General features: G+C 41.3%; 1 protein-coding gene and 1 long non-coding RNA gene across 4 annotated transcripts; one reads left to right on the plus strand and one right to left on the minus strand.

Moving 5' to 3' along the window:
- Positions 1-679: 679 nt before the first annotated feature.
- Positions 680-10,283, minus strand: LOC110537223 (protocadherin alpha-C2). Of its 3 annotated transcripts, none has more exons than XR_002475588.2 (3): positions 7,611-10,283; positions 5,027-5,088; positions 680-3,718 (listed from the first exon to the last, which is right to left on the minus strand). XR_002475588.2 is itself a non-coding variant. In XM_021623103.2 (3 exons), exons 1-2 carry the CDS (start codon positions 10,062-10,064, stop codon positions 5,077-5,079), a joined length of 2,466 nt encoding a protein of 821 aa, XP_021478778.1. In that variant the 5' UTR covers positions 10,065-10,282; the 3' UTR covers positions 680-3,718; positions 5,052-5,076. The 3 variants fall into 3 exon arrangements, 2 of the variants coding, with proteins under 2 accessions (XP_021478778.1, XP_021478777.1); XM_021623103.2 differs by having other exon boundaries at positions 5,052-5,088; positions 7,611-10,282; XM_021623102.2 differs by lacking the exon at positions 5,027-5,088 and having other exon boundaries at positions 7,611-10,280.
- On the plus strand, positions 9,365-14,578 carry LOC118937650. The gene is made up of 4 exons (XR_005034915.1): positions 9,365-9,426; positions 11,616-12,414; positions 12,531-12,605; positions 12,758-14,578. It is a non-coding gene; the product is annotated as an uncharacterized LOC118937650 (long non-coding RNA).
- The last annotated feature ends 1,530 nt before the right edge of the window (positions 14,579-16,108 follow it).

Consider the following 16,108-nt stretch of genomic DNA (forward strand, 5'->3'; position numbering starts at 1 on the left):
TACATATAGAAGGTGCTGACCGTTGTAACTGGAGCACTCTGCAGGGGTTAGAATATGATTTCTGAAATACTGGAGTGTCAAACAATAGTTCGTATGAATTGAAGATTACTTCATTATCAGTGCCCAAGAGATTGTGTCATGATTTCTGAAATATTTTGTGCAAAGGCAGTCACACGGCAGAAACATTCAATTAGAGAGAGAGAGAGCGAGAGGGACAGAACAGCCAAAAGGAGAGAGGGAATGATGGAGACAAAATAGAAAGCAGGGTGTTCATGATAATCCCCTCCTCCGTAATCACAGGAAGGTGGTGTGGTTGTCATAGCAACCATTTCCTAGGTGCCGGGTGGTTCCTGGCAAACAGCCACTCCCATCAATCGTTTGCAGCAGACTGCAGGGTAGAGGCTCTGTCTCTGTGCCGTCACAATGGAGATCATCCATCAGTGTTTCACTGTGCAGTGTGGGCAGTCTTTAAGATAAGAAGAAGATCACCAGGAAAGCTGTGTTTCTACCTGAAACTTCCTTCATATTAACCTCTCCCTCAGTTTAATACTCAATCTCCTTGATTTAGCATGGAGTACCGATGTGAGAAACTGGGTCATCATCAATGTCTGACGATTTAAGTATCCTAACAACACCGATAACTTCAATAATGGCCTTCAGAAAGAAAGGGACCCACAGAACCACATATCTTAAAGCTTTATTGACACCAGCATCTACAAGCAGGACATTTAAGCAACAGAAACAACATCCAAACTGTTTTTGAATAAAAAAATGTAAGCAATGCCATTCTCTCTCACTCACTTTTTAACTCGCATCTGCCAATCAGCGTTGTGGGTTGTGTCCCCGCCCCCCACCCACCTATAAATAACACAGGAAGCCCTACAGAAAGGGAGGCAGATACAGGCAGACCATAGAATCATAATGCAGGAATAAGCAGTGTAGCTACACAACAGAGACAGACATGATCTGCATGATACTTAAGCAAGCACCACAGACACCCTCCTGTACCATCAAGCCAAGTGCAGAGATTACATCAGATATAAAAAGTATATTGCATTTTTAAAAAAGTACAAAGTAGATACGCCGATACAGGTTTTAAACCCCATCCACTGTCAAAGTAGAGCTTAAGGTCTCAGGTCATATCAGCCAATCACCCAGCCACTGGCTGCTTGGGAGATTTTCTCCAAATGCCTGGGATCTAAATGAATCGAGATGACATCTTATCCCTTGCAATAATCATGACTTGAATCTGGATTAAGAACCATCATCTCATTCTCCTCAAGTCACATGTACTGGTATAATGCAGGAGACCCATAAAGAGCTCATGACGTCTGAATTTAGTTTAATATTTTCTGTTGCCTAAATGTGTAATAAATGTGTCTTCATACAAGGCTCAGGCAGCATATTCTCCCCACAGGCAGAGCAGGCAGCGCCCACATCATTAGTGTAGCAATCAGACAGCTGTGTGTCCAACACCATCAGCCCTCAGACCCAAACAGTGACCTCACATTGTGACGGGAGGTGAGGTCATGATTCACACAGGGCTTTAAATAGGAAAAGACTGATAAAGAGAGAATTGGAGAGTTAATTAGAACTTCAATCTATGACTGCACTGCAGCCTGTGGTAGATGAGTGGTGTAGCCAGATCTGGATTCAGTGGAAATCACTGTGAATAGGAATAGCTTATTGTTTTTCCCATTAAACCTACATGATTGAGATATATACAGTATTATTTAAGTTCAGTATTTCATTTCAAATGAAGACTGGATGGATTGTGAGTGCAGGGCCTATAAGGTCATACATGACATGCACTGGCGTCAAAGGAACCCCCTTTCTGTCTCACTCGTCTTCAGATTCTTTCTCCTTATCTCTCTCTCTCCTTCTTTTGGCCCTTTCCCTTCATTGTGACGTGTATATACTGCTGTCTGTTCTAGTTTCTCATTTCTAAGACCAAATTTCCTTGCATTAAATCTCTGCACTTCAGGGTATTGCTGGGAGAAGAGATACTCTATATGTCTATAAATTTAAAATAACATTTTGGCTAAATTCTTAATCAGGGGAGCGCTACATTCACATTTCATAAAATAATTTAGATTGTTTGTCTGTACACTGTATCAGATAAAATATTTGAATGATGTATTGCAATACAAATGTCATACAGTAGGCTACACAATGTACTTGAATAAGTCACATAAAAAGCAGTGTTAACAATTGTTAGTTCAAAATATCCAATAAAAACATGACAATTCATAAAACATTGTAAACTTTAAAAACATGGCCAGAGTATTGTATTGCACCATGCCAACATAAATACATTTCAAATATACAACAATACATTTTTTTTTTTAAACAGTCTTATTTTTTTAAGTGAATATAGTAACATTTCTCATATAAAGTACACATGGTTTCTTCCTCTAAGCTTCCTGTTTAACACTGAATTCTCCTTTAGCTGATTCTCTGAGGTTTGTTCACAGTGACAGGGACACTGGGAGTGTGGGATGGAGTAAGTGTTACAGTAATTGGAACCTGGCAGAGGCCTGTGGAGTTTAGTTGAGAAGGCTCAGACAGAGGTATGATAAATTGTTGTAAAGTGAACCCCTTTAGTGCCTCAGATATTCTACATACAGTGTTGGCTACATTTGACCCTCATATTGTCCTGCTTAGGCAGGTAGGAACTAAATCTGTGTATTTCTCGCTGTCCTGAGTTTTTCCTTGGACATGATTCTCACACAAAAAATTGATTATAGTCTGTGCTTTATATATATATACACATGCTGAGCAGGAAATGTTTCTCATCAAAATATACTAAATATAGCGTCAGTGTCAAATGTGATCATGAAGATTTCAACCGTGAGAATATATTAGCTATCTCTGTCTGCAATGTGAAGTGGAGTAAGATGGGGTACTTCTCTCCTACCTGGCTCATTGAATGACAGGTATGAGGTCTTGATCTATATTGTTACCAACTCAACATGCACATCCCATACCATGTCTCAGGAGATAAATAATCCCATAACATAGGCTGATGTTCAGAGTCAAAAACATAATCCAACACATTCAAGAAAATTGGTAAGGTCTAGAAAGTCAAATGATGAAAAACTTTAGTATTATTTCTAAACAAAATGTACAAAAGTTATCTATGCACACTACACATTCACAGATGAACAAAGATAGTTATTTCACTAGCTAACAGAGTTATGGCATTGACCATATTGTGACCTCTCACACATACCCCAATAATGCATTGACATCACAATGATGAGGAATCCTCACAAGGACTAAACAGAATTCCCTTTTGTGTAATGTGTTTCTTGGAGAGGTAAGGTAGGATTTTGGAAGATATTGAGTGCCTGGTCCCACATTTACAGTCAAAAGTCCCAGGGAGGGTGCTATGCATAATAACATCAGTCCAATGTTGTCTGAAAGACCTTGTGTTTGATGTTCCTTTCTTCTTTATGATATTTTCTAAATACAAGTACCTGTTGATGTAGCCATGCAGATTCATGCTTGATGGAAGATGATAAAGGTAGTCTACAGTTGCTGAGGTGGTTGGTGTGGTATGTTTGGGCAGAGGGTTCGACGAGCTGCCCCCAGAGGTAACTGTTGGATCCCAGTGATTGAAGGAGGCGTGTTGGTCACTCTTAACTTCTTTGAACGTTCTGCACCCGAATACCCTAGATTGAGGACATCATGGCAGGTCACTGCTGGCCCTGGAATCCTGCCAATAAATAGAAAACACAGTCAGCCAATAGGAGGTGGAGAGAGGAGGGGGATCAGCTTGACTGACAGCCTATAAGGAGTCACAATTCATGCAACTGTTAAGATCTCCAACTGGGGCTTGACTGGTTATTTCCACCATCAATCGAACATGGGTGGGCATTAGATACCAAGTTGCTTACTTTTACGGTCATAAACAATTAACATGCCTCTGGATTATGCAAGGAGGTGTGCATGGTAAAATCTATAAAATTGTCTACATGGGCTATTTCTCAAATCATTATATTTTATTGTCCCCACAGGAATTGAGAAATTACAGAATGGCCAAATTGCAGAATGGATCTATCATGTGCATCTAGGTCAGATTAAAAAGCAAGCAAGTGAAATTTGAATAAAACCAAACAAATGACAAAAATAGGGCAACAGAAAGGGAGATGTACCATAGAGACATGCACATCACAGTCTGTAGGAGTGAAGGATAGGCAGGCTGGTGTTTGAACTACTTTAGTGCAATTGTGTGTGTGTGTGTGTGTGTGTGTGTGTGTGTGTGTGTGTGTGTGTGTGCGCGTACGTGCAGGGCTAAAGGTAATATGTCTATGGAGGCCACAGTTAGTCTGTGTTAGACAGTGGCCGACAGGCATTGAGCAGCTCATAATTTCATTATTTCTCCCTGTATTGGGCCAATGATAAGATGTGGCTGCTGGGGAGCAGGGGCAGAGCCAAAATATGCAGGGATGTGTGTGGGTGTGACAGAGGGGCTGGATGCAGCCGCTGCTCTGAAGGTGGTGTGCACACTGAGCTTTGGAACAAGACAGTGCATACCTTAATCCTATCCTTTATCTGTGCTAGTTAGCACTTCACCCTGAGTCTCTGCCAAACAAACCACATATTGTCATTACTGCTCTGACCTGGCAGCCACTTTGGGCCTAATCTCAACTGTCAGTGATTGGTTTCCCAATCTAATCACAGATGCATCACAATGAAGGTCAATGGGAAGAAGAGTGTGCCGTGTGTGTCAGGGGAGGGGGACAGAAAACAAATAGGGAAAGGGATAGAGAAAGAGACCAGGAATTCAACCCTCTCTCTGCATCCTCTCTGGAAATCAATGTATGTCGGCTCTTTGCTGACATTTTATAACCCATGCCCCCTTTTACAAAGGAGACTGGACTCTGCCCACACAGAGTCAAACCCACGTTAGGGGTGATAAAGTGACAATTAGACCTATCATTAGAGCAGGACAGCGACACTTGCACACAAAAATAGTGAGAAACACAATTCTAGATTGAGCTACACCAATCAGTGCTCCTACATCATGTTACCAGCAACCAGCATACCTCCAGCTGTAGAATGGGCTTCCTTTCATTTTGAGTACTTTAGAACAGAAAAAGAGACAGGTTCAATGGTCAGAGTCCAACACACACACACACACACACACACACACACACACACACACACACACATACACACACACACACACACACACACACACACACTTTTCCAAAACACAAGATCCACTAATCCAATCCAAATCTCTTGTTTGTTTTCATGTCATGTCAGTACAATAGAGAGTAGACTGCCTTGTCCCTAAGTCAGAGCTAAAATTAAAACAGTACTTCAGTTAGACAAGGTTAGCCTCTTATTGGACCTGGAAAAGACAATGCACACAGACAAACACATCAACACAAAAGGAATTAGAATAAACTAACAATGTCATACAATGTTTAGCCTACACTGGCATTCCCATTATACTGTATATAGCTCACATCAGTCCATTATTTTCCCCCAGGTTAGTTTTATTATTACACAAACCCCGGTCCTGGTTTTTGCAATTCAGCTCAGAGAGTTGTAGTGTCTGAGACAACAGCAGACAGACGTTCTTGGAAAGCTATTTTTTGTTATTAAAATTGCATGAACTGCAAGCAAAGAATGAAAGGAAGTGGCACTAACATGACTTGGGAATTAGCATGGCTCAATGACTTAAATAAGCAAACTGAGCCAAACCCCAGTAGAGTGAATGACTGCAGGGCAAATTAAAAGCAAATAAGTTTTTCTGTTATGTCTGCATAACACTTACACAGTAATAGCCTAGCTGTGTTCATACACCACAGGACTGGAACAGAGCTTAAATGGATACAGTGATATTCTTGTTTTACTTTCCCAGAGTCTGGTGTACTTGTGGATGCTTTGTTTATGTGTGCTGTATAAAGAAAGTTAGCGTTAGTTCCACGGGCCAATTCTAACTAGCGGTAGTGCAATTACTGGAACTCAACAGGTACAGGAGCAATGCTACTCACAGTATCCCTTAGCGAAACACTAGAAAACCTGCAGATATCCCATGCATAGAGGACATTTTGGCAAAATACATAGAGGATTTATTTAAAACCAAACTAAACCCTGGTCAGATAAGTAGTACAGTACTACTGTATTGGTTCATTAACTGGAGTGTAGCCTGTCAGATAAGTAGTTATAAGTAGTACAGTACTACAGTATTGGTTCATTAACTGGAGTGTAGCCTGTCAGATAAGTAGTTATAAGTAGTACAGTACTACAGTATTGGTTCATTAACTGGAGTGTAACCTGTCAGATAAGTAGTTATAAGTAGTACAGTACTACAGTATTGGTTCATTAACTGGAGTGTAACCTGTCAGATAAGTAGTTATAAGTAGTACAGTACTACAGTATTGGTTCATTAACTGGAGTGTAGCCTGTCAGATAAGTAGTTATAAGTAGTACAGTACTACAGTATTGGTTCATTAACTGGAGTGTAGCCTGTCAGATAGTTAGTTATAAGTAGTACAGTACTACAGTATTGGTTCATTAACTGGAGTGTAGCCTGTCAGATAAGTTGTTATAAGTAGTACAGTACTACAGTATTGGTTCATTAACTGGAGTGTAGCCTGTCAGATAAGTAGTTATAAGTAGTACAGTACTACAGTATTGGTTCATTAACTGGAGTGTAGCCTGTCAGATAAGTAGTTATAAGTAGTACAGTACTACAGTTTTGGTTCATTAACTGGAGTGTAACCTGTCAGATAAGTAGTTATAAGTAGTACAGTACTACAGTATTGGTTCATTAACTGGAGTGTAGCTTGTCAGATAAGTAGTTATAAGTAGTACAGTACTACAGTTTTGGTTCATTAACTGGAGTGTAGCCTGTCAGATAAGTAGTTATAAGTAGTACAGTACTACAGTATTGGTTCATTAACTGGAGTGTAGCCTGTCAGATAAGTAGTTATAAGTAGTACAGTACTACAGTATTGGTTCATTAACTGGAGTGTAGCCTGTCAGATAAGTAGTTATAAGTAGTACAGTACTACTGTATTGGTTCATTAACTGGAGTGTAGCCTGTCAGATAAGTAGTTATAAGTAGTACAGTACTACAGTATTGGTTCATTAACTGGAGTGTAGCCTGTCAGATAAGTAGTTATAAGTAGTACAGTACTACTGTATTGGTTCATTAACTGGAGTTTAACCTGTCAGTAAACATAAAAAGCTGAGAGCTGCACTGAGGTGACACAGGGTCTATAGGCTCCTCCTCTCAGTGGAATATGATTGTGTAAAGTTGGTCAAACGGTCAGTCTGAAGGATGCGCAGAGGACACGCATAGAAACCGGCAGAGGTGGCTTTGGTCTCAAAAATTATGCAGAGGTGGCTCTGGTATAAAAACATTTTTTTTTTTACAAAACAAGGCCCTGTTTGAATAGTATTTGAATGCGTCCTTCATTCATGTAATCAGTGACACATAGTCTCTATGAAAGAAAGGCTACTGCTTTCATCAATCCAACCTTGTCAGATGTGTGATTACATGAAGGAAGGAAGCGTGTGCATTTCATATAAGGAAGTATATGTCAGAGGAAAACTGCTCCGGGCCTCCATCTCAGAGGCGCACATACCTGTAGCGTGGATGCTCTTGAGTCGCTGGTCTCTGTAGGCCCTGTGCTTCTGGGTATACTGGACACAAAGTAGCCTGCTCCCTTCGGTACTATAGGCTGTCTGACAACCACCTTGCCTTTCCTGGTTTCTGCTAGAAACAGGCTGTACCAGTAGGCATCACTGGAGATGAGGGTGGAATCGGCTATGGTAGAGCTCCTCTGGCTGATGATACTGTTTCTGCTGATCACACTGTTCCTGTTTAGACTGTTCAGATTCATATTCATAGCAGGAGGCATCTTCAAGGGCTTTGGTTTCTGACACTTCAGCACGATGACCACCAATATGGTGATCAATAGCAGAAAGGATACTGAGCCCAAACCAATGACCAAATACAGATTTAAGTCTGTGAACAAGTCATATTCCAAAGGCAACTCAGTAGTTTCTGAGAATGGTGTCACCATGTGTTCTACTGTTGATATCTTGATGGTGACTGTAGCGGAAAGAGCAGGGTCTCCATTGTCTTTGGCGACAACAACCAGCCTCTGATGACGGGGGTCCCTATAGCTGAACATTCTTGTGGTACGGATCTCCCCATTGTATTGATCTAGACTGAAGAGGCTAGAGTCACTGATCTGTAGAAGCTGATATGTGACCCGTGAATTCTGTAATGAGTCTGCGTCAATGGCGATTACTTTGGCAACTAGGAATCCTTTATCAGTGGACCTCGGTATCACCTCTTCAATAACCGAGCCCTGCGCACGCCAAGGTGACACTATGAGTGGGGTGTTGTCATTCTGATCCAGAATGATGATGTGAACTGTCACATTGCTGTTCAGTGGAGGTACCCCAGAGTCTCTGGCCTCTATGTGGAAAAGGAACTCCCTCTCCCTCTCAAAGTCAAAGGTCTTCAGAGCATAAAGGTTGCCATTCTCTGGATTAATAGAGAAAAGCATCGACATAGATGTGTTAAGGATCTCCTTCTCCATGATAAAATACACCAGATACTGGTTCTCATGGAGGTCCGGGTCGAAAGCACTGAGTGACGTCAACAGTGCGCCGGGGACGTTGTTCTCCACAACATGGATTGTGTAGAACGACTGGGGGAATATTGGCGAGTTATCGTTGACATCCAGTATCTCCAAGGTGATTGTCTCATTGTCAGATAAGCGAGGTGTTCCTTTGTCTGTGACTATGAAAGTGATTTCATATCTTGGAATTGTCTCACGGTCCAGTGGTTCTGAAACATGCAGAGCAAAGTAATCCTCCGAAGACTTATTAAGAACGAAAGGTAGGGATGTTTGTTGGTTCAAAGTGAGCTCAACTTCACCGTTGTCCCCAGAGTCCCTGTCGCTTATACTGATCACTGCTATTAATGTTCCTATGGCAACATCTTCCTTGAGCGTGCTTTTAAAAGATTTAATGGTAACCTCGGGATAGTTGTCATTCAGATCGGTAATAAATACCATTATTTTACAATCTCCGGATAACGAATTAGATCCTTGGTCTCTGGCTTGAATATATATATCGAAACTGTGGCTCTCCTCAAAATCAATCACATCCTTAACCTTTATTTCCCCTGTATTCGAATTTAGAGAGAACTTTTCTTGTGTCTTCTCGGATGTATATAACGTGTATGAATATATAATCTCTGCGTTAGTGCCCTCGTCCAAGTCTGTTGCGTTCAAGGTCATTACTAGAGTTCCAATTGGGGAGTTCTCAGTTACATTAATAGCATATATCGGCTGGTTAAAAAAAGGGGCGTTGTCATTGATATCCAGAACCCTAACGATGATACTGGCTGTGCCTGAGCGTGCAGGGACCCCGCCATCTACAGCGGTTAGTATTAAATTATGAACCGCCTGTTCCTCTCTGTCTAAATTACTGTTGAGAACCAAATCTACGTATTTAGATCCATCGCTTCCCGTCTGTATGTCAATTATAAAAGACTTGCTTTCGCTTAAATAGTAAGTCTTAATAGAATTCGCACCGACATCTGCATCCACAGCATTTGTCAAAGAGAATCTCTCTCCTGCAGCGGTAGATTCTGAAATATCCAAGTGCATTGTCTCCCTTCGAAAGACCGGTGCATTGTCATTTATGTCCATAATTTCAAGCTCAATGTTAAAAATTCGAATGGGATTTTCAAATATGACATCCATTTTCAGAAAACAAGACGTTGTCTTGCTCGAGCATATATATTCCCTATCTATCTTTTCAAGTATGAACAGGTCTCCCGTTTCTTTGTTAATGTCCAAATATTTGTTTCTGTGGATGATGTCAAGCTTTGCCTTGCGTGTTATCAGAGTGCGAAGGTCAAGTCCCAAATCTGTAGCCAGGTTTGCAACAACGGAACCCTCTTGCATTTCCTCGGGAATAGAGTAGCGATTAATGGACAAAGCAATTCCCCACATCGCGCTGAATACAAAGAGAACGGTGACGCACCTTGTCCATACAGTTGCAATGGAAAGCGCCATTATTGCAAAGAAATATGTTAAATTAGGTCAATACTTGAAGCAATCCGTTAAAGACGAATAACTTTACATCTACGAGCTATTGCTTACGTGAGAAACAATCCGTAGCCTTCTGTTCTGCACCGGGGAATTCATGCCGAGCTTCCACGCGGTACAACTGCGGTGCGCTGCTCTCCCAATCGTGATGACGTCTGCTGGGTAGTCGTCATTGAAAAGGAACAGCGACATGATTGATGTGTGCTATGTAAAATGGTTGTACCTTATTATGAATGTTATGGTTACGAGCGTAACGTTAATTAATGTTTACAGACGAAAAGTAATATTTCGAAAGGTTATTGCAATGGTAAACCATTTCCTATGTGAGGCACTAACGCTACCTGTTTAAAAAGTTTGCATATGCACATTTTCTGAGATTCTGTGGTTGCACTCCAATTCTGTGGTTGTTCTCTTTTTTTGACTAATGTATGAATACCAATTTAATGAAGTACAACAAATCCAACGCAAGTTCTCAATAGTAATTTTAGCACCACACAACATGCCTTCAAAAAATATTGTTTGAATGAGGAACTCTATAATGACCAGAAGTGTTATTAATATTGAAGTAGATGTCAAGCCAAAGTTATGTCCACTAGTATAGGCTATTGTGTGACGAAGGAGCATTAGCACAGTGTCCAATATTGGTCTATAAAACATTCAAAACAAATAGGCCTAAACAAGTCAACAAGTGAAAGTATAGTATTGCAATTATTCTGCATACCCTCATATCTTAAAAAGCTGCAATTTGTGATCATCAGCACCTCAAAGCCACCACTTTACGGCTCCTGTACACTAGTAAATTGTTGAGTGCCGCTTCGACCGCTCAGAATGGCTCGCTTGTGGCCGTGCTGGCAGAATATGGCAGCAGCAGTTGGTTGTGCATCAAGAATAAAGCATAGCGCATTTGTATGAAGGTCTGGTTATTAAATGAATAGGTTCTCCACATGGCTTGGAGAACCTATTCAAGTAAGTAAATACTTTTCGAAAATGTAAAAAAAACAACAATGTATTATTAGCTAACTAGCTACAGTGCAGGCTAACTAAAATGAGCTGCTAATATAGCTAGCTAGTTATATAGACAACTTTACATACTGTATAGCTGAATTAAATATCACAAGCTCCCTAACTTCATATTAGCTAGCTATCTTGATGTATTTATCATTGTAAAAAATAAACTCCAAATGCATTTGTTGGTAGGTAGCTAGCAGCCATGGAGGAGGGTGAAAGGATAGCCGCTCCAACTGTAAAAGAAGGGAGAGAGTAGGATATGCTGGATAAGGCAGATACTGTTGTACCACTTGCAATTCCAAACTGCAAGTGGTGTGTATGTATTAATTTGTAATGCTATCCTTGATATGATCCTGCTCTCTTCACATGCTACACATGCACGTATGTGCACATGCATCTATCTATCAAATGTTATCATGATTTGTTATAAGATATATTATACTTTAGTAGTCCACAATGACCTGGTGATGTAAAAGTCTAATAATGACATTATCTTCCATATTCCTACAGACTGTAGATTCCTTAAAAACGATTGCCTAAAGTTACAGTTTGGGGCACTGCACAGTTGGGTGACCAGGGCCATCTTGGACTGCCTTGTGAGGGAAATCAGGCGTGTGTGAAGGCAACCTGTGTCCTGCATAACACATGAGGACCAGGAGGGGATCTGCAGCTTGCCGCCATGTGCGAGAGGAGAGGTCTGCTGCTCTGCGTGATGTTTCAAGGATGGGGTCTAACAATGAGGCAATCCGCACGGGAGGCAATCCGTGTGCAGGAAATATTCACCTGCTACTTTTTCAAATAGGGTGCTGTTTCCTGGCAACACCATAGACTACACTATGCACAACCAACAACCAAAGGCTCTTTTAAGAGCCATCCATATTGCAATAAGAGTATTCTTTCATTTACTTAGCTATGTCAACTGCAGTTATTCAATTCCCAGTTTATCTCCCATTGATTTCTACTTCTCAGGTGAGGGTGCTGTTTAGGTAAGGGTGATGTCTGTACAAAAACAAAACAGGCTATTTTAAGAGTCACCCATATTGAAAAGATTTAGAACAATTAGACACCCTATAACCCACACCTATGCATTCGTGTATCAATCTGATGGATTGTGTTGTGCAATAAGCAGGCTCAGTTGTATAACTGTGGCTCCTTCCACCTTCAAATAATAGTTAAGAGGACCAACCATGGAGAATAGTTAGACACTTCATTATGTCTATTTATATAACTATGCCATATTGTTTGCCTCGCATGTCTGTGCATGTTTTTCAGTATAATGTACCCTGCAGCCACTGATTGTGGACATTAGGTGAGGTCCCACACACACACATTCCTGTTGAACTGTCTCTGTAACTACCTTGTTTTCTCAATAACAGTCTCTCTCCTTCACTTCATCCCTCTCCTCCTTCTCCCTAAATCCTCTAGGTTATATCAGCTGTGTCGGTGAACCCCTCCTGCATCTGAACTGCATGACACATAGAGGGCACAGCATGATCAGAGGTGAGAGGTCACTTGGTCAGGTCAACAGGAAGTATTATTAAAGCGATGCTTTACATTGAAATACAGATAGAGATGTAGTATTCCCAGAGTTAATGATCCAAGGTTAGTTTTGTGATGATTGATGATTTTTTAATTCTATCTCTCGTATGCAGATATGTTTTGATGTGAGAGAGGATGCCAACCCCCAGTCTCGTCATCGCCACCTCACCCGCTCTTAAAATAACCTTCAGGCCAACTGGGGGCCCAAGGCTGGTTAGGAGACACCGCTAGAGACACTGTTATGTAATTGTGATGACCTGAGAGAATTGTAGCACTGAATTGTAGCACTGTAATTAATTAATCATATGCTGTCTTACCTGCTCCTCTGTTCTTACCTCTTTCTCTTTCTGTCTTTGACACTCTTTCTCGCACCTCTCTCCCCAGTTTTACAGCACTCTAGCCGAAGCTTGACATTGCACATGGTGATCTTAGGCTTGTGTGCGGCTGCTCGGCCATGGAAATCCATTTCATAAAGCACCCATTGAACAGCTCTTGTGCTGATGTTTCTTCCAGAGGCCGTTTGGAACTCGGTAGTGAGTGTTGCAACCGAGGACAGACGATTTTTACGTGCTACGCGGTTCAGCGGTCTAATTCTGTGAGCAAGTGTGGCCTACCACTTCGCAGCTGAGCCGTTGTTGCTCCTAGAAGTTTCCACTTCACAATAACAGCACTTACAGTTGACTGGGATAGCTCTAGCAGGGCAGAAATTTGACGAACTGACTTGTTGGAAAGGTGGATCTAATGACAGAGCCACGTTTAAAGTTACTGAGCTCTTCAGTATGGGCCATTCTACTGCCAATGTTAGTCTATGGAGATTGCATGGTTGTGTGATCGATTTTATACACTTTTCAGCAATGGGTGTGGCTGAAATAGCCGAATCTACTCATTTGGCCATGTATTGTAGATGGGGCCACTTTTCTTCAAAGCAATGCTCCCATGACTTGTTCAAAGGCAAAACAATATTCAGAAAATAAATCAAAACATGGCCATATAATAAAATAAAGATCTGAGATCGAAGGTCTGAGATTGAGTTCCTCATTAAGCCCCCCAACTAAAATAATTGGATGTAGGATTATATTTCCTATTTATTTTATTTTCAGAACCCTTGCAGAATAAATTCCTCACCTTTTCTGGCCATGATGGGTTCATATTCCCATAGTAACCGTACAACAAATTAGCATGCGTCTCTCATTTAATTGAGCCTATGTAAATAGATAGGCTATATATTTCTAGTTTTCTGTATGTGATCGCATAGTCAATGCGGTTTAGCCAACAGACTAATTTAACAGGTGAACAGTTGACAGTTGATATTTTACTTTGAAGTATGTCTGCTATTACTGCATACCCAGCCGTCACCATGTCTTGAGACATTTTGAGAAATGTCTTGAGACATAAAAATGAAGACATCTATAGACATATCTTGGAAATACCAATGTCTTGAGACATTAAGGCATCTTGAGACATTTTATAATTTGTTGTTTTCATGTTTTACTAGTAATGAATACTAATCATTCACTCTCTCATGCACATTCATAGCAAAAATTGTGCTGCTTACCCAATCACAGTAATCAAGATTTATCCACCAAATTATCTTGTCTGGATAATAGATCATCTTTGGTATGGCCTCTATGGCATGCACCAAGTTTATAAATTCATTTTTTAAAAGATTTTTAAGACACTTATTGTTTTTAGAAATGGAGCATGCAGATATTTATTGTAAGATTTAGGCTACGTTTTTAAAAGATGCACCAGAAATGTGATTATAAATCTTGATGTCGATATCAAGCCACAGTTATTTCCTCTGTCTGTATGACAATAACGGATATTCTAAAAGGAACAGCGACTATCATTTGTTTTTCAACTAGACAATGACCCCACACACCTCCAGGCTGTGTAAGGGCTGTTTGACCAAGAAGGAGAGTGATGGAGTGCTGCATCAGATGACCTGTCCTCCACAATCACCTGACCTCACCCCAATTGAGATGGTTTGCGATGAGTTGGACCGCAGAGTGAAGGAAAAGCAGCCAACAAGTGCACAGCATATGTGGGAACTCCTTCAAGACTGTTAGAAAAGCATTCCAGATGAAGCTGGTTGAGAGAATGCCAACAGTGCAAAGCTGTCATCAAGGCAAAGGGTGGCTAGTTTGAAGAACCTCAAATATAAAATATATCTGGATTTGTTTAACACTTTTTTTGGTTACTACGTGATTTCATATGTGTTATTTCATAGTTTTGATGACTTCACTATTATTATACAATGTAGAAAATAGTAAAAAATAAAGAAAATCCTTGAATGAGTAGGTGTGTCCAAACTTTGACTGGTACTGTATATATATATATATATATATGTGTGTATATATAACAACACATGATTCAATATGTGCAGAAAGTTTGAGGTGAAATAAATGCTATCCAGCTAGTTAACATAAACCAATGTCTGCTAGCATAGCTAGCTAACCCCCAGTTAGCAGGGTTAGGGGTCAGATTTAGAGTAGGGGCCAGGCTTAGGGTCAGAATGGGGGTTAGGGTTAGGTTAACATCAGAATAGGAGTCAGGCTTAGGGCTAGATTAGGGGTCGATTCTCCACCGTTCCTAAAATACTTTTCATTTTTTTCTTTTCAGGTGTGATTTTACAAGAAAATATATGATTGTGGTGTTTATGACGAAGAGGCTCTTTGTTGTGCCTTGAATGCTATTGAAATGGGGAGGGCATTAAAGCAGCTGCCTGTGCTTTTACTGTGCCACCCAAAACCCTGAGGCACCACCGTGACCAGCAAGTCAAAACCCCAGGCTACAGCCATTTGGGTGGGTTACCGGTCTTCACTGGCCTGGTATGGTTCTCAATCAGAGGCAGCTGTCAATCGTTGTCCCTGATTGAGAACCATACTTAGGTAGCCTGTTTTCACCCTTGAGTTGTGGGTGATTATTTTCTGTTCTGTGTTTTGTGTACAGGACTGTTTCGTTTCGTTCATTGTCGCTTTATTGTTTTCTGTTGAGTGTTCATTTATTCTATTAAATCAATATGGACACTTACGACGCTGCGCATTGGTCCTCACCTTCTTCCATCACAGACGAGCGTTACAGAATCACCCACCACAACCGGACCAAGCAGCGTGGTACCCAGGAGCAGCGGGTTCAAGACTCCTGGACTTGGGAGGAGATATTGGATGGCAAGGGACCCTGGGTACAGCTGGGAGAATATCGCCGCCCCAAGGCAGTGCTGGAGGCAGCGAAAGCCGAGAGGCGGCATTATGAGGAGCTAGCACGGCAGCGCAGCTGGGACGAGAGTCAGCCCCAAAACATTATTGGGGGGGCACACGGGGAGTGTGGCTAAGTCAGGTAGGAGACCTGAGCCAACACCCCGTGCTTACCGTGGAGAGAGGTGGACCGGGGCAGGCACCGTGTTATGCCGTGATGCGCACGGTGTCCCCGGTGAGCAGGCATAGCCCGGTGCGTTACATAGC

This window comes from Oncorhynchus mykiss, chromosome 12 (genome assembly GCF_013265735.2).
Source record: "Oncorhynchus mykiss isolate Arlee chromosome 12, USDA_OmykA_1.1, whole genome shotgun sequence".
NCBI lineage: Eukaryota > Metazoa > Chordata > Actinopteri > Salmoniformes > Salmonidae > Oncorhynchus > Oncorhynchus mykiss.